The sequence below is a fragment of the Malaclemys terrapin genome, chromosome 5 (assembly GCF_027887155.1).
Source record: "Malaclemys terrapin pileata isolate rMalTer1 chromosome 5, rMalTer1.hap1, whole genome shotgun sequence".
NCBI lineage: Eukaryota > Metazoa > Chordata > Testudines > Emydidae > Malaclemys > Malaclemys terrapin.
In genome coordinates, this window is record NC_071509.1 from 132344044 (window position 1) to 132365851 (window position 21808).

Consider the following 21808-nt stretch of genomic DNA (forward strand, 5'->3'; position numbering starts at 1 on the left):
CCCTTTGGGACTTTGCAGCCAGTGGTATACCATGACCAGACAGCCTTCTTCAACCAAAATACTGATTATTTTGCAGTAAGAACAACGCATTAGAGACAAAAGTATTTTAAAACGAACAGTCTACATACACATCTGTCTTACCTAAAGGCTACCACGCCCTAATGGTCATCTGGTCAGGCCTAACTTCTTCAGACACCCTGAGTGGGTGTCTGTGTCTTAGTCTCGTTCCCCAGAACAACTTCCCCCCTCTTAAGAGAGAGACCCATTTTGAACTTGCCAAAATTCTTTGGAACTGTGTGCACAAGCCTTTTCCTGTTCTTGAATTGCCCCTTAACAATCCTCAAGTGTTCACTGAGAAGTGGCTTATTTTGAGCCATTCCTTTTCCTTTTTGTCCAGCTTTCCTTACAGTTCCCTACTAAACTAAACCAATATAGTCACACAGTAAACACCCCAATAACCAGGTCAACAAACACTATTTGTAAATTACAGAGCAGTTCCCATTCAACCACAGAAAGCACATGGGCATGATCCTGCCTTGAAGAGAATGGGCCCACTCTGGTCCCTATCAGTTACTGGCATGAGCAAAGACTAAGAAGGGGCACTAAAAAACTTATCTAGGGGAGTGTATGAACAGCAAACTTTTCCCCAGCCAAAGACACTCTAAAGCCACAATTTCCTCAGGGCAATGGACAGAGGACAGGCATTGCTACCCAGGCCTGGTCTACACTAACCCCCCAATTCGAACTAAGATACGCAACTTCAGCTACGTGAATAACATAGCTGAAGTCGACGTACCTTAGTTCGAACTTACCGCGGTCCAGACGTGGCAGGCAGGTTCCCCCGTCGACTCCGCATAATCCTCGCGCTGAGCAGGATTACCGGAGTCGACGGGGAGCACTTCTGGGTTCGATTTATCGCGTCCAGACAAGACGAGATAAATCGAACCCAGAAGTTCGATTGCTTACCGCCGAACCAGCGCGTAAGTATAGACAAGCCCCTAGAGTTCTCTGCCTTCCAGAGGTCTTTGACACTGCTGATCAGGAGGTGCTGCTGAGATGTCTGTATTAGTTGCTACAGAAAGTTAGAATGGTCTTAGAGTGGTTCTTCTCATGCTGTTACAGTTCCCAGAGAGTGTGATGGGTAATAAACTACCCCTCTTCTCCAAAGCCTTCTCAACTCTGAGCTCCTCTCACCTCTTCTGTCCCCCTCTCTACATAAAAGGTGCGGAGAGAGACTGGGAGTTGAGACGGGCTGAAGTGCCAGCAGCATGCTATTGATAGGGTAACCAGACAGCAAGTGTGAAAAATCAGGACGGGGTGGGGGGGGTAAAGAGGAGCCTATATAAGAAAAAGACCCCAAAATCGGGACTGTCCCTACAAAAATCAGAACATCTGGTCACCCTCAGCTCTGCATCTCCTTGTTATCCGACCCACACACTGCCTTTGCCAGGATCGCCTGGCAGCGATCAGGATCTGGTTGAAAGTTTAAAATCAGACAAGATGGAGATGACACGGATCAGCAGGGACAAACCATTTTGAGAGTCCAGCGTAATCTACAACTACCCCAACACCTGAGGCTCTACGAGGCCTATGAAGCCAATGCTTTCTTATGCAGATACCAGTGGGAGCCCATACTAACAAAGCAAGGGGTCAAACGGTAGCAGTAGAGTTAGGGAGGAGCCTGGAGTGCCAGTGAATGCACAAAAGATGACGAGGATCTGGAGGGCTTTGGCAGTCTTTATCCATGAATCCATAGCTTAAATCTGAATGATAAGATCATGCCCACTTCAATATGCTTTATCTCCTAATACAACCAAAAGAAAGAAGCAATGTAGTCACCCATCTTTCAAAAGCCCTGGATCTTTTAAAACAGGCTCTCCCATTTAGGCACAGCAGGATAGGATATTGTCCTAAGAGCTTAGCTATTGATCCCAAACAAGATTTGCATTGCTACACGACATGTTAAATCAGCTGTTGTACACTTGTATCTGTATTTAGTAGCATGAGGGTCAATTTTACAAGATGCATGGACGCGGCCATCTGTATTTTTTGGTCCTGGCTGAGCCCCAGAGAATTTTCATGAATTATTAGCTCACCCCCACTAGATCAACTGCAGCAAATAAAAGTGTTGAACTATGAAACTCAAGGGGAACTGACTACACAATAAACTGGTAAACTACTGCTACATTAACCTTCATCTGGCGGGGGGGGGAGGGCTTGGGAAGCTCAACATGAAGCCCAAAGGATTAATGAGTGCTGCAGGGTAGGAAACAACCTTAAATCTGTCATTGCCTATCACACCACTGTTCAAATTTCATAAATAATTAACAGAGTTACTACCATTGCGTTAAAATCTGTTTAGAGATTTATTGAAACCCATTTTTCTTCCTGAAGTTACAGCCTTTTCTTTTGCTGGAACATTTATTCTGCCCCAAGACAGCTGGCAATCAGATTGTACCAGCCCTGCAAGGGCATATACATGTTTATTAGAGGTCACACTGGTTATATGACCACTACACTTAACACTGCAAAACATTTTGATGGGCTCAGAACTTTCTTAAAACGGTTACCTTTTTAGCTAAAGCTTTCCATGCTTGTTGCCGGAGTAGCAGCTATTTTTCAAAAAAATCTGATCAAAATCTCTATGTATGAGAGGATAAAAAATAAATATTCCCATTGTAAATAATAACAATGCCTCCTGTTCATGTGACGAGCAAAAGACTACTAAAAGGACAGAGTCTGATGCCCTTACTTTGATTTAATACTTTGCTTCTCAACTAGTTCCACTGATGTCAGTGGGACTGCTCATGACTTAAGGGTATAAAAAGCTGACCCTACATTTGAAATTTCAAAATGAGGGACTAGAGTCTAGCCCTTCTACACATGCTGACCATACCTACCAGCAGGTACGGTCCCATGGAATTCAGGGAGGCTATTCATGGGGTGACTCAGTGTGTGAGTGCATGAACCGAAATCTGGGTCCTGGCTGGTAAATAGGTTTTAATGAGCTGCATGTTTTCTTCCAGGTTTTTTTTGTTTTACGTTTTAAAAGAAAACTCTGAACAGCACTGAGAGAGGCTAGCTTGCGACTTCAGCACAATCCTGCAGCATCCCAGAGACACAAACTGCATCAGAGGGGCATGTCGGAGTCACTGTTTCTCCCCTTTCCTTCTGCCCTGCTCCTGGTGGTGGGATAATACACTACTGTCCTGAACCAGCATCACATTGTACTGCTTGCTCTGGCTCAGATGGGTGAGCACACCTTAGAGGAGTATGTGGACAAACAAACCCAATTTGCTCCTATGTGCCTGGACCCAAAATTTAGGTAGCCCAGACAGGAGCATGGGGGAATCTTCCTCTCCCTTATGCCCTTTTGCGAACATGCAGTCCAAGCCACAATCCAGTGCAGAGTGAGCAGTAACTGCAGAAAACTCTTGCCTACACACTTAAGCCCTTATCCTGCAAGGCCTTGGATAGCGTAGAAGGTCGTTGCACCCCAGCACAAGGGAAACCCCAGCTGGCTATTTAATTCAGCTCTGGCAGTGCAAAGGGGATAGAGAAAGAGCAAAGATCTGGCCCAAGGACTGTCCTTTATTTTCCCACAGGAAACAGCATATTCAAGGAAAGATTCTTGTTTCAGTCACAAAGGCCTCTCGACTGGGCTGCAGTTTACATAGGAAACATTCACATAAATAAAAGTGTAAAAACCACAAAAGGACAAGAAAGATAAACACAACCAGACACCCTCCTCAGAACCTCTACTCACAGCTCTGCAAAGACTCTTTCAGGGAACTGTTTTAAATGCACTGTTGATCATATTACAGAAAGGAAAACAAGCAAAAAAGCCACCTCACATTTGTTTAATCTCTTGGGGGGGGGGGGGGGGGGGGGGCGAATGAAGTGGTTAATCTTCTGCCAGTCCATCTGAAGGAAATCGGATAAGAGCCACAAACCTCTCCATAACTCAACAGGGAGCAGCTAGCGCAGGGGTTCTCAAACTGGGGTTTGGGACCCCTCAGGGGGTCATGAGGTTATTACATGGTGGGGGAGGTTGCGAGCTGTCAGCCTCCACCCCAACCCCAACCCCGCTTTGCCTCCAGCATTTATAAAGGTGTTAAATATATAAAAACTTTTTTAATTTATAAGGGGGGAGGGTCGCACTCAGAGGCTTCCTATGTGGAAGGGGTCACCAGTACAAAAGTTTGAGAACCACCGAGCTAGTGTCTTTCTGACCATATCAAATTTGACAAAGAGACACGATGTTATCACGTTTCGGCTTTCCTTCTGCATTCTGAAGTAAGCACGATGGTAGTGATGTCCTGGTAGCTGCTTCACAAAGACGATGGGTCTCTCTCAGCCCACAAAGACGGCAGACTCAAATGCCTTCTGATAACCTTCAGCATACTAACCATCTTGACGGGATTACCCCACGTTATTAGAATACTTGGGAGAATTATCCAGTAAGGCATTCTGGCAAAAATCGCTATTTTCGTAGCAAACAACAGCTGGGTCACGTTGTTCCGCTGTCGTGTCTTACCCTTGCGTTTCAGAAAGATTTATGCACTTCTGTAACCTACAACACGGAGCTGCAGAAACAGCCCACTGGGAGCAAAATAAACTGCGGAGATGATGTTCTCACGTTAGTCATTTCCATATGGATTCCTATCGGATCGCATTGCTCAATACTGTGATATCCCACATAAGACAAATAAGATACATTTGCTCTTACTTATAAATACACAGCTTATAAACACAAATTGAAATGTCACAAGAATTCCAGGAGATAGCTTAGTGAAAAATGTACTGATCACAGTAAGCAATACTGTACAAGAATTCTGTGTGGCCCGTCCAGCAATAAAAACTGGATTACAGATTAGGGGCAAATCTCTTAAAATACCTAAACTGCTCATCTGCCAAGTATGAATAAGTACATCTTAAGAATCTAGGTACAAAACAACAAAAGACTATGGGGGGGAAAATAGAACAGAAGTGATTTTTCTAATGACTGATGTTAAGCACAGATTTTCAAAAGTACAAATGGAACTAAGGTGTCCATGGGAACTGGGTGCCTTTATAAAACTCCCTCTTTAATCTACATTGTCTATTGCACTATAAAATTATGTAGACAATAGCGCTGCAGGGGGGGAAAAATAGAAATTGCCACAGAATCACAAGTGTAGGGATAAAACTCCATGATATTGTTATTGTAATTTCTCCTAACACATGATGATCTCATGCTACTATATAAACAGCTACATTTTGTATAAATTTTCCATAAAAATGCTGCTCAGATGAAAATACTTGAACTGTAAAATAGAGAGTTTGACAAGACGACTGTTTTCTCTGTGTGGTATACATATATACAGGGCATATACACCTCTACCCCGATATAACACGAATTCGGATATAACACGGTAAAGCGGCACTCCATGGGGGCTGCGCGCTCCGGCGGATCAAAGCGAGTTTGATATAACGCGGTTTCACCTATAACGCGGTAAGATTTTTTTGGCTCCTGAGGACAGCGTTATATCGAGGTAGAGGTGCATAGGATTACCACATTTGAATATTAATGCATACAATGCCCTGTAAAGATATGAACAGCTAGTCATCATCCACAATCTGTTTGAGGCTTATTTTCTTATGTTTTGGACTGCTGGTTCAAATGCATTCATTTTGATAAAGAGTTTTATTTTTTCCTCCTTCTAATTTTTGTTTTCCCAGGAAGGCTCTGCATGGATACATGGTTTGGTTTTCAGCAAAGCCCTGCTTTTTGTCTTGAAGTGACTGAGGCACATGGGAGGTCAAATGACTGGCCTGAGGTTAAGGAATAAATCATTCCTTCAAGCATGATTGGAAGCCAGGATCCCCCTGACTCCCAGTCCTTTGCTCTCACTGCTATGTCACCCACCAAACTTCAAAGCATTTTCTACTTATTAAGCTCAGAGAGCAGAGGAAATATTTCTGGCTCTCAAACAGGGGTAGTGCTTTTTTGTCCAGAATATTTAATCTGACAGTTCAACTGCATTAATATCATCCCTCCATACAAGGCATATTAAAATAAGGAAGTAGTGTGTGTGTGTGTACATACACACACAATTGGAGTTGCACAGTATTCCCAACCAGAATTGTTCAAAAATCACAAGTCAGACACCCCAAAAAATAAAAGATTGGCTAAAAAAAAAAAGTCAGGAGATTTTTAAAATAGAACCAAATTATTTGCTTCCTGGCGTCTGAACTGTCAGAGTGTGTGCAGGCCACATTTTCAAGCCTCTCTTTACAATCAGAAGGGCTAGAAAGGTACTTTTTTTATTTGTAATGAAAGCTGAGGTTCTCATGTAATCACTTGCCTCCAAAAGCAGAGGGGCTTTAAAACACCAAATACTGCAAGACTTGCAATAAAATGACAGGAGTTGGCAAATGTGGGAACAGATTGTGACGAGCTCTTGTGAAGGTGCATGAGAAAGGGAAGGCTGCAGAACCCTCGTTTCCCGCAAAGCCTGTGTAAGAGCCAGTCGCAATCACAGAATCTGCTACCACCGTGCAACTGGGGCACACAGCACCCCAAAAGAAGCAGGAATGACTTGGGGCATGGATCTATAGTCCCCTGCACAGAAAAGTGGGACACTTTGGAAGGGATTCAACCTCTTCCCTTAGCAATCAACCTACCAGGTCTTAAGAATAACCATATGAATATCACATTGGGAATTACTATGCATTAATTCCAACAGAGTCCCCTCAGTAATTATCAAATATTGAGAACTGACACAGGTCAGGTGTGTGGTAGATTGTGTGGTTTCGGGGGAAAGCGTGAAATCACATTTAAGGTTTTGGAGCATACCGTGAGGAAGATCACCTATTGTGTGTACTAAGCAACAGAGAGTCTTGTGGCACCTTTAAGACTAACAGATGTATTGGATCATAAGCTTTCGTGAGTGAATACCCACTTTGTCAGACGTAGTGTACTGTTTCCTTATCAGTAGGGGGAAAAAGGAAGATGCTTGTGACCATGTGGAACCTGTCACAGTCAGTGAAAACATGCCGTGGGAGCACCAGGGTACAGCTAAGAGGTATCCCATAACTTGGCATTTCCTTGTTTATTAGGGTTTGTGTTGGAGGGATGTCACATTTAAATAAAAATTCCTTTTAAAAGGGAGTAAGTTTGGTTTATGGAATATTTTAACCACCCCCAATTCTTCAAATATTTTCTCTTTCTTTCTTATCTACTTTGGGAGTTTGAGGGATTTTATCAGAAACATTAACCCTAGAATTGCTGTTGCTGCATCTTTGCATTTGGCTTTTCACTTTTTGCCTCATACAGACTTCGCCTTTAAGTTTTTCAACTCTGGCTGTGGGTACCTGGGGCGGGGATCATGTCTTTATCCTTGGTCTTATTTAAGAATAATTTTCCTTTGTTATTGCCAAGAATTAAAGATGACTTAAACAGATGGAGCTCCCTATTTGTATCCTGGGGAGGTAGGATTAACCTATTTGAGATGGAGATGGCATCCCAGTCTCTTTCCAACACCTCTTGAGTCAGATCCACGCAACAGATTTTCTGAGTTTTTTTTTTTTTTTTTTAATTTTATTCTGCTATAAAGTCTGGATTTTCTGAGACTCCCATTGCCTTGAGTGGGAGCAGACTGACACAGAAGAGGGAGAAGATCTTATACTTATTGACAGTTTTATTACTGGGGTTTCTTATTAGGGTTCAGTGATGGTCTAACCAATACCTTATCATCAGCGTAGTCAAACTAGAGCCGTAACTCTGATGTGTTACGTCTGATTAATCTGATCCTTTTGGAGGAATCTGGTATATAATTTGTACATGTCTTAGTGTCTATAATACAGCTGTATACACTCAGTGATGTATTCTCTGGACTGAACAAGGAGCAATGGTCTCAAGTTGCAGTGGGGAAGGTCTAGGTTGGATATTAGGAAACACTATGTCACTAGGAGGGTGGTGAAGCACTGCAATGGGTTACCTAGGGAGGAGGTGGAATCTCCTTCCTTAGAGGTTTTTAAGGTCAGGCTTGACAAAGCCCTGGCTGGGATGATTTAGTTGGGAATTGGTCCTGCTTTGAGCAGGGGGTTGGACTAGATGACCTCCTGAGGTCCCGTCCAACCCTGATATTCTATGATTCAATTAACAGGATTCCATTCCACCTCTGACACCGACCTCCTAGGTGACCACGGGCAAGTCATTTACTCTGTGCCTACCAGCAATAGGCGGGGGTTTTTCAGCTACTTCTCCCACACAATGCACATTTATCCTTTCTGTGTGAATACTTTACAGTATTACTGAATGTTTCTTTTTAATGTGTACTCTTTTTGCCTTCAAAATTCAATTATTTTAAAAAAATGAATATGATGTGGTCTAGACTATGTTTAGCCCTGTTTGTGTGTGAAAGGTAATGACAAAAAGAGGGGTGCGGGTACAAGGTGTTTATCCACTTTGTGCCTCAGAGAGGGGCTAAACAAAATCCTGAGTCTTGTGCACGAATGGGGAGATTCCAGCATGAGCATGAGTGATGCCGGCTTCCCCATAGGGGCCAAGGAGGGGCAGGTAGGGAAGCATATACAGAACCCTTTCCTGGCTTCTCTTTCTGCTTTGAGAGAGAGTACCTGATTCAAGGACTACAGAGCTGGGCCTTCAAGCTTTTGTCTGTGTCTCAAACTTAGACTTATAAACGTAGGGCTTGGATTTTTTAAAAACTTAATTTAAGGAAGGTTTTAAGACATATTTTTGGAGTGTGTTTCTAAAAACATGGTAAATACCATGATACCAGGACTCATCATTAAATTATAGCTTCACTGAACTATGGCAAGTCAAGTCAGCACTACTAAGTCTGTCCCTCCAGTGGATCGAATATCAGATGGCAGGGAGAGCACCATATAACCAGTCTTTCATGGCCTAGTATCATAGTTCACACCCCTGGGCCTGACAACAGTTTTCTTTATTTCAGGTTTAGTCTTGTCTTGTTTGCTTTTCTAAGTGCTAAAAGTGAACTAAAAACTGCATGCCAAGTTCCAATCCAGAGCAAATGTGTAATGCCAAGCAATGAATTCTTAATGACAAATGATACAAGCCCATAACTGCAACACGGTGGGGAAAGATGCTGTATTCTTGACTTAAGTATGTTGCTGATTGTTAAGTGTTATGCATGTGCTTAAGCCCCAGTGTTAGTCCTCCACTTTAGTCAGTAATATTTTCTACCATACTTAAAGTTACACAAGTCCTTAAGTGCTTTCCTGGACTAGGATCTCACTGCATTTCCTTTTACCCCTATTGCTCTCATCTTCCCTTTCCCCCCCCATACATTCTGAATATACTTTTTGTCAATACACATTTTCCTTCTCACTGACTTGAGCTGCGCCTATCTGGAAAATCTCTCTGTTGCCCATCTTTCCTCTGATAAAGTAAATACTAAAAAAGCCAAAACACTAGACTAACAACCTCATTGTATCTTGTAATAAATGTTAAGCAAGGTTTATTTGTAAGCACCCTTGGAAGAATTAGATTTTGTTATTGGTAAATGTCTATTTCACCATACACAAACCAACAAAACTTATTTCCATCAATAATAATCTAAATTTACAGATAGGTTAAGTTAGAAAAATGCTGCTTGAGAACTTGTTAGAGCTTTCACTTTTTGAATCTCAACGTCTACTGACAATAATTATTTGCTGACACCCCCATAATGTTGCACACCTGAAAATTTAAAATCAATAACAGGATTTAAAATGCTTAACGATAAACAGATATTATCCACTGAAATTATATTAAAAAAAGAAAGTTGAATTCTGCCAAGTCTACTTATAAACAAAGTTCTAGCAGTTCTAGATAATGGGAAAACTAAATAAATTGGATCAATATCCTTTTCAAACAAAATTGTTTATAGTTTGTCACACCTACAATCATAAAGAACATGTGAAAAAGCATTTCATTGCCCACTACGCTGTGCTGAGTCCCTATAAGAATCAATTACATCTTCCCATTTACTGTTAATAATAATAATGGAGATATCCCATCTCCTAGAACTGGAAGGGACCTTGAAAGGTCATCGAGTCCAGCCCCCTGCCTTCACTAGCAGGACCAAGTACTGATTTTGCCCCAGATCCCCAAGTGGCCCCCTCAAGGATTGAACTCACAACCCTGGGTTTAGCAGGCCAATGCTCAAACCACTGAGCTATCCCTCCCCCCAAACCCCCCATAGTTACTCACTATTAAGTGGTATGCGGTGCTGTATCCAATACAAGTGTGTTCTCGAAACACAGGCCATGAAAAATTCGGCATAGAAAGAGTTAAGCCACCTACTGGCCAGGCTATTCCTTTAAGGAACATTGGTGTGCCTGAAAAGAGGACCTGAGGCTCTCAGAAATAGGCAATAGTCTTCCCATTCTTCCTACTTCTGTTCTATAGTTTCATTCCCCAGCAACCAGGAGCAACTCCCAAATCATTTCTTACTCCTACATGTTTCCCACCTGGACAAAGACATTTAACCCTACTGCCATAGCAACCACAACAACCACACAAGCACTTTCCGTTCTTTAGGGAAAATGAAAATCTTGAAAGGAAGCTGGGAGATAAAAGCTCCCAATTCCTTGTTCCTCATTTTAGGAAGTAATTACAAAAATTACTTCAATGCAAAGTGCTTTGTGGATGAACAGGTTGTGCTTTAACAAAAGAGAAAAAAAGACTGTGCAGAGGAGGGTAAAAATATGGAAGTAACTTTTACGGTGTTAACATGAGTTTCAAACTAAAGGTCAGAACCACCATTATTCTTATTAAAAAGAATCAGCACCCAAAAATGAATGAATCGTAGGAAATATAAATCAAACTCTCTGTGAGCAGCTCAAGGAAAGGATGACCCGAAGCCCACCTCCATAAGGGTTCAAAGCTCACTCCTTATTGGGAGTGGACCACATCTACCCTGACTGAATTGACCCGGTCCACACTGGTTCTCCCCTTGTAAGGTAACTCCCTTCTCTTCATGTGTCAGTATATTTATGCCCCTAACTGTAATTTTCACTCCATGCATCTGAAGAAGTGGGTTTTTTACCCACAAAAGCTCATGCCCAAATAAATCTGTTAGTCTTTAAGGTGCCACCGGACTCCTCATTGTTATTGACTCAATATGCCGTGGGTCAGGTCCCTAATTCCTGAAATATATTACTTGGATTTTGTTTTGTGAGACTACTGGTTTAGGTTCAGAAGAACTTATAAAAAAGGCTTTTATGGCTAAGCATCATGGATATTTATCCTTCCTGCATGGGTGTGAGACATTCTAAATCTTTGATTCTTGGCCACCCTCTGTTGTTTTTGATGTGGAAAACAACTAATACCCAATGAGGCAGAAAGAAAACAAATCTGCATATAATATAATAGGGTATGAACTTTCACTTAACCCTGAAATATAGACCTGGGAGAGCCAGAAGCCACAATTAAATGCTTCCAAAAGGAAGAGGTGAATAAGTTCATATATCGTAGTCATGTTTGTTTGTGTTTCAATGAAGAAGAGGATATTCCTTTCACCCGATCCTGGCAGAGTGATATTATCATTACTCTTTCAAACCTGCCAAACCTGCCAGGTCTGTAAACATTACTTTCTGTTCTCAACTGAAAAGCTGTTTTGCTGTCAAAATATTAAAGATTAATAATTTGAGGTTTAAGATTTTTTTTAATGCAGCAGCCTTATAAATTCTTGTCTGCTGCTTCCTTAATCTTTTTGTGCACAGACTATGAAAACAGCTGATATTCTCTCGATCTCTCTCTCTTCTTAGTTTCATATATTTTATAAATTTGGGGATTTAAAAAAAAAGATTTTGGAATACCTTTCCTGATATAAAACCAAGGGCCTGACCTTGGGAGGTGCTGAGCATCCACAAACACTGACCCCAAACAAGAGTTGCAAATAGTCAAGAGTCTCTTCGGATGAAGCCCTAAGTTGCTAAGAAAGTCGAGCATGCCTACACCATATCATCCTTGGACCCCTGCTATGGAAAGGCCAACAGGAGTAGAAAAATTCTTCTGCAAACTCTTCTCATGGAGTTTCCAAAATATATCACCTCCAAATGGAGAGCAGGTGGCCTGAAAGATCTACCAAGTATGGGGACCCACACAGTAAACAAAGCCCAGTGGCACAGATTTCCAGTCATCCACACTATGCTGAAGGCAGGGCCCCTCTTCTTCCCCACCGGCATGTGCTCAGTTCCCCCTGGACCTCTCACTAACCTGTCCCGGGGGGTACAGAAATTTGAGCTGAATAACACCTATTGGGTAATAGCTCATCCTGCAAGAATCTTTCTCAACTGAAGGATATATCATCCAAATACAGGATGCTTCTCATTTTAAAATATTACACTTTAACTATGTCATTGTTTTTTTTCACGTTAAAGCAGAGGTTGTTACACAAATTAAAAGCACTCTAAGTAGTTTTCTATCACATAGACACACAACTGTTCCAATGGCATCTTTTATTTTTAAATGCAATTCTATTTTATGAAAAAAATCGATGTTAAGTAAAAATAATGTTTACTCCCCAAAAGGATATATCTTTCCATATCAAGAATGGCTACAGCATTGAAAAGCAAAGCAAAGTTCTCATCCATCAATGTGTGGAACTATTCTGGAGGCTTCTTGCTTGATCGCTCCCAGCAGACTGACGACTGACTTTTTAGCACTACATTATACAACAGTATGCTTAGATGAATAAATATAGTATTTTTGGCACTCAGTCAATTGCTGAGCTGTTTTGATACAAGAGGGGAATCTTTATTGCAGATGTGGATTCTTGAACTGGCTTGAATTTAATACCAGGACTAAATGCGGGTTGGTTAGATTTACCAACAAGATTATTATCCTACTTTCTCTCTCCGGGATATATTCACATCATGCTGTACAGGGATTTAACAACCTGACTCCCACTGAGAATCAAGGCACTGTCTACTGTACACATTTCACCCAGGTTGTGGCTGATTCCACAAATGGTTAGTATGGTCCTTAACTGTGTGGCTTTGTGTTTCAATCCTGTTTGTGAGGGCTCTAAGATGAAGGTTCTAACTAGGGTCTTTCACTATGTGTATCAGACAGCCTAGCCATTTTGGTGTAACGGAGTTAACTATCTTCCAATCCTCTGGGACAACATCCAAAAATGCATCAATCTACTACTCATGGCTTCAGTTGTGGAGGAGGTAGGGGAAGGCCAGCTGCCTAGATTTCCCAGAATGCAAGGACATGCAAACGTGGCTGTGCATCAGGTTGGGTGTCAATGGACAAGCCCAGCTGACACGTGGATGAACTGAATGCTGTTCATCTCAGCCTTGTCCCATCCCGGTTACACTCAGGCTAGTTGTCTCTGTAGTGTAGGTGGCGGCCTGAGGGGGCTAGCTTCCCACAGACCGTAGTGAAAGTGCCCCCCTTAGAATCTCTGTTCTGAAGCAGGTTAGTCAATTGGAGCCTGTGAGGTTGTAAGGAAACCTCATTCTGGGTTGGCAGAGAATCACAGAAATCATGATTCACACAGTAAATTCACTTTAACCACAAGACAGACAGACCAAAATGACACATTTCAAATTCAGCCACTCACAGCTCATCACTTGAACTGAAGCTTTCTATGTACACATTCTATACAGTGCCTGAAAACAAAGTTCCATTAATCTCTCTTCCAGAGAGCCTCAGTGCCTGTGAAAGTCACAAGCTACCGTTTTGCTCTCCAGTCAGATGCTTTATAGCAGGGGTGGGCAAACTTTTTGGCCTGAGGGCCACATCCAGGTATGGAAATTGTATGGCGGGCCATGAATGCTCACAAAATTGGGGGTTGGGCTGAGTGCTTCGGCTGGGACGAAGGGGTTCGGAGGGAGGGAGGGGGATCAGGGCTGGGGCAGGAGGTTGGGGCGCAGAAGGGGGTCAGGGGTGCAGGCTCCGGGCGGCGCTTACTTCAAGCAGCTCCCGGAAGCAGCGGCACGTCCTCCCCTACAGCTCCTATGCGGAGGCTCAGCCAGGCAGCTCTGCCCTGTCTGCAGGCACCGCCCCTGCAGCTCCCACTGGCCGGGGTTACTGGCTAATGGGAGCTGAGGGGGCAGTGTGCGGAACCCCCTGGCTACCCCTACGTGTAGGAGATGGGGGGGGGGGTTGTGCTGCTGCTTCCAGGAGCCACGTGGAGTGGGGCAAGCCCCCGACCCCACTCCGTGGCTGGAGCTCGAGGGCCAGATTAAAATGTCTGAAGGGCCAGATACGGCCCGTGGGCCGTAGTTTGCCCACCTCTGCTTTATAGACAGTGAAGAATTCCCCTGAAATTTTGCACTTGGTGATACACACTCCACTTTTCCTAGAGATAAATTCAGCTAGCTGAAGCCATTTTTCTTCTGGCCATTTCTGTTTGGATCCCGCCCTTTTATAAAATGGGACTTCCCAGTTCTTCAGCCTTAGCTATCATCCTGCAGGGAAGGAAATTTCCTTCAAGGGCCCTGTTTCCTTACATGTGGATAAAGGGGTTTCTTTAGGCTGTTTTCCCTCCCTCTATTTCTCTGTTAGAAAGAACTCTCCTGATTTCCTGGCTCTGATCTGGCCAGTGTGGGTAGCAGGCAGCGATTCTCTTCCTAACCAGCTACTCCCCTGGGGAGCAGCCTAACCCAAAACAATGGAGACAGCAGGCTCTCTCTTTTTTTCTTTTTTGGTTAAATTTTAAAATGAATTTGTGCAGAGGGAAACCCTATCTGAGGTTTAGCTAGACTAGTGGGGGAAATAGCCCCATTGGTCCAGCAATGGTCAAGGACGTCCATCCACTGCAGTAAAACAGTATGTGGAAGACCGAGAATGGCTGGCCCGCTGAAGAACAGAAAACAAAGCCTGACATAACTAGAAGGATTAGCCATATGGTATCTAAGACCACACATGTACCCACAGGTAAAGGCAGCAGGACAGAAAAGCGTAGGGGGAAAGAGTTCTGTGGTGATCTGGTCATATTGCTTTTCACTTCACCCCTGCAGCACACTAGGAATTCTGCCTTACGACACCCAAAACATTCCTAAGAAGGAAGCTCAAGTCACAGGACCTCCATTCTGTGGCTGAACAGAGGCAAAAGGCTAACCCCCTTGCTGCTTGTATTCTAGGCCCCTAATTTATGCCAGCTTCACTCCCCCACAAAGAACTAATTTCTTCCTTCCATTTTACTTCTACTTAAAATAAAAACAGTTGAAGAGATATTTTGGCCAGAGACATTGAAATATACTTTTGGTCTAAGGCACCACTTAAATGTAGAGGGTGATATCCTGGCTCCACTGAAGTCAATGGCAAAACTCTGATTGACTTCAGTGTGGCCAGAATCCCATCCAGAATGTTCTCACACAGCAGCAAGGCCCCTGATTTGTAAAGTCTCATCTGGCAGTCCGACACCAAGTGAAATGCTCTGAGCTCAACATCTACCTCTGAAGGACAAAATACCTCAGGCAGAATTCAAACCTGGGGCCCTATGAAGTCTAAATTTTTCAAAATTGATTCTTAGAACACTAAATCCTCTCTCACCCATCCATATGCAAACAAACAGTTAAGTTGTAAAGTAAAATCTAATTTTTAAAATAAAATTAAATACAAATAATCACTCAACATCAATTTTTCCAAATAAAAAATAATATTTTGCATTTTTATATTTGAGGAGCTCAAAGCACTTTGCAAACAATAACCCATATCACATACCACAGGTAAATATTATTCTACCCATTTTACAAGTGGGTAAATGGAAGCACACAGAAATTAAATGATTTACCAAAGGTCACACAGTTCATCAGTGGCAGAGTTGGGGATGGAATCCAAGAGTACAGACTCTCAGTCCTCTACTTTATCTACTGGACATTATTGCCTTACTGCATTCAGAGATTTTATGTTATACATGTAAGTTATTAACTGGAAAGCATAAAAATAAAGTATGTAGGATACTGCCTAAAAATGTACAGCAAGGAAGACATCTATCTACTGTAGGAAAATTTGTATTTTTTATTACACTCTCTTAGAAGCGGGTATGCATAGTTTTAAAAAACAGTGTAAAGATCCAGCATTATTTTGATAGCTCTTCCAAACACTACCTTCATAAACATAATAAGAATATTGTTCTACAAATATAACTACTAGTCACAGGTTTAGGGGTAGGAGACTCCATCTGCCTAGTATAATCAACTTTCAGATGAGTAAACAGCTTTCCGAAATGCTCAGTACAAAACTCCCACTCATTCCTCCTCAGGTGACTTGACCGCCTTAACTGCAATGTCTATTACCGTAACCCAAAGCTGGACCAACCACTTGGCACTCTACCTAATAAATAAAAATCTGCTTATAATGGATTTACCCTGGGGACATTTCAAATGATTAAGGTAAATGCCAGTGCTGAGGAAGCCTATTTAATACATTCTTACCTTTTCACAGACTTGTTAGTTTTCAGTTGCTTCTGTAAGAGTACTGTCTCATGCATTTAAAATGAACTGAAACATTCAGAAGCAGCATGAACTACTCTAGATTCCAAAACTCCCCCCCCCCAAAAAACCCCTAGTTCAACAAAAGAAGCATTGGAATTTTCTTTAGGGTTGAAACACTAGTTTTGTAAAGCATTGGGCCCTGAATTTGAATTGGGGGGGTGAAGGAGGGGGGGGTTCCCAAGCTTTGAAAGTGAAACCAAAACATGCAATAACCTTAGAATAGGACGAGCTTGAATGATAAACTAGATGATTGAGAACTAATTGACACCAAAAGCCACAGTCCTGTGTTTGCGGCGGGTGTAGAGCTGTACCACCCCAGGGGGAGCACGGGAGGGCTTATGCACCAGGGAGGCACTCCCAGAGCTTCCCAGTTACAACGAGGGGGAAAATTTCCTACACCTCCTTGAAGAGTGCAGAATAATTCCTTGCACAACCAGTCATCTCTGCTGGCTGGTACGAAAGGGAGGACAGAGCCAGGATTCCAACTATGCCCCCACCATCCTCTTGTTCAGCCAGTTGGTCCCAAGGGGGCAATTGAGAAGCATTCCTGATCACAGAAGTTATACACTCCTTATGCCTTCCTTTCCCATTGTGAGCTTTACCCACGATCTAGGTTAAAAAAATATGCCTCTTACACTGCTAAAGTCACACTGGTATGCATATTACATTGTTTGCACAGCTCTCCCTGTAGGTTCTGGGGGAGGTGGCTGTGACAAGAAAGCCTAGGTTGCCTCCTCTTCAAGGGAAAAGCGAAGGAGTAAAGAATTTAGCAAAGATTTTCAACAGCAGCTAGTGATTTAGTTGCCCATTGGGACACATTAAAGAGGCCTGATTTTCAGAACATGGGTGCTCAGCTCTTTCTGAAAGCGAGGTCCCTTCACGGTGTCTCAAGGTGGACCCCCCAAAATGGAGGCATCAAAATAACTGGTCACTGTTAAAGTCTTGGCCTTTGTTTGTTCTCCTTTTCTCCCATTTTCACTCAAGAGAGGACCGGCTGGATAGAGGGAGCACAGTCCATTCTACCAGTTGCCACTTCTTTTCCCTGCTCTCTCTAGCGCAGGGATGCAGGAGAGGCCCACCTGAGAATTTAAACAGGTTTGTAACTCTAAGGCATTCAGCAAATGTTGAAACAGCAGTATCTTGGGGGTTTGATACAATTCAAAAGGAAAGGGATTTACAGGCAGAAAATAAGTGATCAAAATACTGTAATGTACAGCATATCCTGGCACCACTCCCCAAAGAGGCTATGAATAGCCAGGGACAGCGTAATCAGGAACCAGCACAGGGTATTGCTTCGATGCTTTACTGGTGCAAGAGTGCTCACAAACATTATCTATTAGCTTTAGACATCATTAGTTCTCCTGTAGAAATACATTTTGAATCTAAGGCGCCTACCTTTCTAAGACATCTGACAATTACAGCTGAAACCCAGTGTACCTGTAGTGACTGTCCAAAAGAATAGAGACACAGATACATCATGTATTTATGCCGACTAGGATGAGAACACTAGATATTGATAATTGCTAATATCATATACTCACAATCTCCTTGTGTACTTTGATTTATATAGCAGGCTATGCATTAAGCACCTTACCATTTGTCTTGTATTTACTTCATTATCAGAATAAAAACTAAAATGTAAAATTCTATATAATATAAATAGAATACTGTTTGCCCTGTGTCAGGTCTGGCAATTTATTTTAAGACATTTATGCTTCAATCCTGACCCTCCTCCCCCGAAATAAATGGTCCTTTTGCTGTTGACTTTATTAGGGTCAGTGTTTCACCTTTGGTCTCTTGATAGCTTCTAGGGATATACTATTCTAAATGGAAAACTTAAAGCTATTATGACAGCTGTTTTATGTTTAATCACCGGCACCTTAGTTAATCACCCTGCATCTTAATGAAAGCATTCACCCATCAGTTGGATATTCTCTAACACCTGCAGGGGGAGGAGGGGGTTTCCACAGGACCTTCACAAAAATTGTAAGGGTTTTCATTCTATTGTTTTTTAAAGCAGATTTGATATTTCTTTTCCTAGATTCCCTTAATCAAAAGGTTTTTATTTTCATTACTTTTCCAAAATGGAAAAACTTTCACATTTTGGAATACAGATTGGGGGGCGGGGGGGGGGGGGGGCAGGAGGGGAAGATCAGGTGGAAGTAAGAGGTCTGAGGAGGTTCTAAAATGACAAGTTTTGAGTTGAAAATATCCTTCCATGTGACCAAAGATGGCAGTGCAAAATCCAAACCCAGAAAATACCCCATCAATTGACAGTCTTCATTTTTTGCCAACAGTTTCCATAGAAAACTATCAAAAGCTTTTTAAAAAATCTTTAAAAAGTCTTTAAAATTAGAAAAAATTTGACCAGCCCTACCAGTATCTTTTATTTTGCACTTTTTATATGTTTAGATAAGTTGTATCATCTTCTTTAAAAAAAAAAAAAAAGATTATGGTAATTCGTCTGACAAAACCAATCAGTGGGAATGCAAGTATGTTAAAGGTTAAATTCTGCCTTCTGATGGATAGATCTGAGAAGCTTTTAAGGAAGTCAGTGGGAAATATGCGTGCATATCTTTGGGCAGAATTTGGCCATTACAGTTTAACTCCATGCTACAGTCTCTTAGGCCAATTTCACAGGTTTAGGGGTAGGAGACTCCATCTGCCTAGTATAATCAACTTTCAGATGAGTAAATGCTCAGTACAAAACTCCCACTCATTCCTGGCTCATTCTGGCAGCACCAGTCAATAGGCTTGGGAGAGTATTGCCACTTTCCCCCAGTTCCCAGTCAAGAAGGACTCAAACCGAAGGAACCTAACAGAGCCCCCTCACCCCAAAGGGGAACCAAGCTCAAGAAGCTCATTGGAACATGCCAGCCTCACTGAGGGGAAGAGGAGCACGAGGAGCTCAGTACAACCCACATGTGCATTCAGACCCTGCTGAGGAGAAGCGAAGTTCAATCAACGCAGATCGCACACGTGGTCATGTTTTGAACATCTGTGCAATCTACTGTGAGTAGCATCTCATGTGGACCGAGCTTATTTTGTGGGCGGAGCTTGGAGGAGCACTTTCCCTCCCCGTCACATCTGACCCCTAGATACTGCTTACACAATTGCCCAACTTTTCCCCTCCTATGGGAGCAAGTTTTCATTCCTTCCCAGCTGGGGACTGTGGGCTTCTGAGAAGTTCTGAACATACAAAGTAAGAACTTCAGGTCTGGGGGGAAAGGAAGGGATAGTGGTTTTCCCTGTCTGACTGACAGCCAGCTAGAGGAATCTTAAGTTAGGCAACCCCATCACCACCATCTGGCAGTCGGAAAGGAGACAGGCTGCAGTACACTACCCCCAGGTGTCCCTCACTGCCTCCAAATGAAGCAACCAATTTCCCAGTTTATTTAAAACAGAGGGACCCCAGTCTCTATCCCCATTTCCCCTCCTCTGGCAGCAGCTGCATGGAGTGGAGTTTACTGCACTCCTACTCTTGCAACAACCTGAGCTAGCACAGGACTTGTATGGATCATGCCTAGCATCCTAGGAGGGCTGCCTGGGGAATGCAATGCTGAGCCTGTTTCCATAAGCTCACCAGATGCAGCTGCTCCACATCTTGCTCCTTTAACATCAAGTATGCATTGGCTCTGACCCTCCTCAGATTCAGTCAGACTGGTTTGCAAATAGTTTACAATACAATGAGGTGCTGCTGAGCTCTGTGTAAATCAGCCTGTGATGCTGGCTAAGAGGTAAGGTGCTGTTCAACTTGGTAGAAACCAGCTGGGATTAGGTATAAAGCTGCTATCTTTTGGAGAGAAGCTGCCAACCCAAAATGAACAATTTAACTCTGTGACGACTTGTTGTGCAGCAGTGTTTGTTTTCTGCCTGCCAAAGATTTTACCTACCTTGGTTTTTCCATTTCCATAAACAGTACCTCTTATGGCTTCTTGGTTAATTACAAGCATGCCTTGTTATTGGGGTATGGGTGCATAGACAATTGGGGGAGGATGGAAAACTGAAAGATGGTGGGGAGAAAAGTTAGAGCATTGAAAGGGAACAAGTTTTCCCTACCCTTTAATAAGAAAACTGTGGTATCAAAATGAAAATAAGAATCTCTTGAAGTTTTCAAGAGGGTCAACTTGAGATCACCACTATCCTTCCATTCCGTCCATGAACATGTATTCCACAGCTAGACATTTTAACAACCGGTGGTTTAGAGCAGTGGGTCTCATCCTTTCCATACTGTACCACCACACAACTTACAACCGGAAAATGTCTGGGCCCCCCACCTTCCTCTAAACATTAAGAAAAAGTGAAGTCCCAACCCCTTGAAACCTGTTCTCTACCCCGCCCCCCACCCAGGTTGAGAAGCCCTGGATTAGACAGCTCACTAATATCAAAAAGCTGTTTCTCTGATACATCTGAAAAACAAAAGCCTTTTTTAAAATCTCCAGCCTGTGCTCCACCTCAATGTTTCCAGTCTTATTTGAAAAAAAGTTGCTATTTGCTCCTCTATGTCTTGGGCCCTCCAGCATTTGTAAAAAGTTAAAGAGAAAAAAACTCTAACGGACAAGACTGCACAATAATTATTTTCAGATGGACCAACCACATTGGCTTGAAAATTGAGGGCAACTCTTGGTTATGTAAAAACATATCCTATCAAACCAATTATTTTGAAATTGCATTAATCACATTCAGGAGAGGGTTTAAAAATCACAGCCATTTGTACAACATAGCCATCACTGGGAAAAGAAACAAAACCCCAAAAGTTTAAACAAAAGTTTTGTAAGCTGTGTGGGATATTCAATTTATGTGAGTGATCATTTCTAGTTACATGAAATATCCCACAAGATCTTCTCACGTTATGTAGAGCGCATTGCTGCTTCCGCTGAAGTCAATAGGAATTTTGCCATTGACTTTAATGAGAGCAGGATCAGGCTTCTAAAGAGCAAAGTATATTGCAACATTTCTTTTAAAAAAAATGCATGGCCAAGTTCTGCTGTCAAATATGCATGAACACCTGTTGTCGTCGTCATCAGGGCACACTGTGTATATGTAACCGAGGAAAGATTTCAGTGCCACATTATTTTATTTTTCATCTACCTTAGTCAAAATTGCTTTTTTCAAAGGTTAATGGAAGAAGCTATAGCTATCTGGAATAGATTTCTAAGCAACCATGGACATCTGCTGTACCTTCCGTATGGAAGTCTAGGAGCATGTCGCCGGGATCTTGTGTTACAGCTGATCTCTTGTAGACCACGTGAATTCTTCCTCTCTCTTCTTCCATTTGTTTGCCTCTTTCCAAAGGTTCAATGAAATATTCATCCTTATCAGTTCTTATCATTCCAGCCTG

At 42.5% G+C, this 21808-nt stretch overlaps 1 protein-coding gene across 1 annotated transcript in view; it reads right to left on the reverse strand.

The window, feature by feature from the left end:
• ADAMTS3 (ADAM metallopeptidase with thrombospondin type 1 motif 3) overlaps window positions 1-21808 on the reverse strand; it is a 180970-nt gene that overhangs the window by 100467 nt on the left and 58695 nt on the right. Inside the window, 1 exon segment of the mRNA XM_054030728.1 lies at window positions 21649-21805. Within this exon segment, the coding sequence (XP_053886703.1) occupies window positions 21649-21805 (157 nt within the window).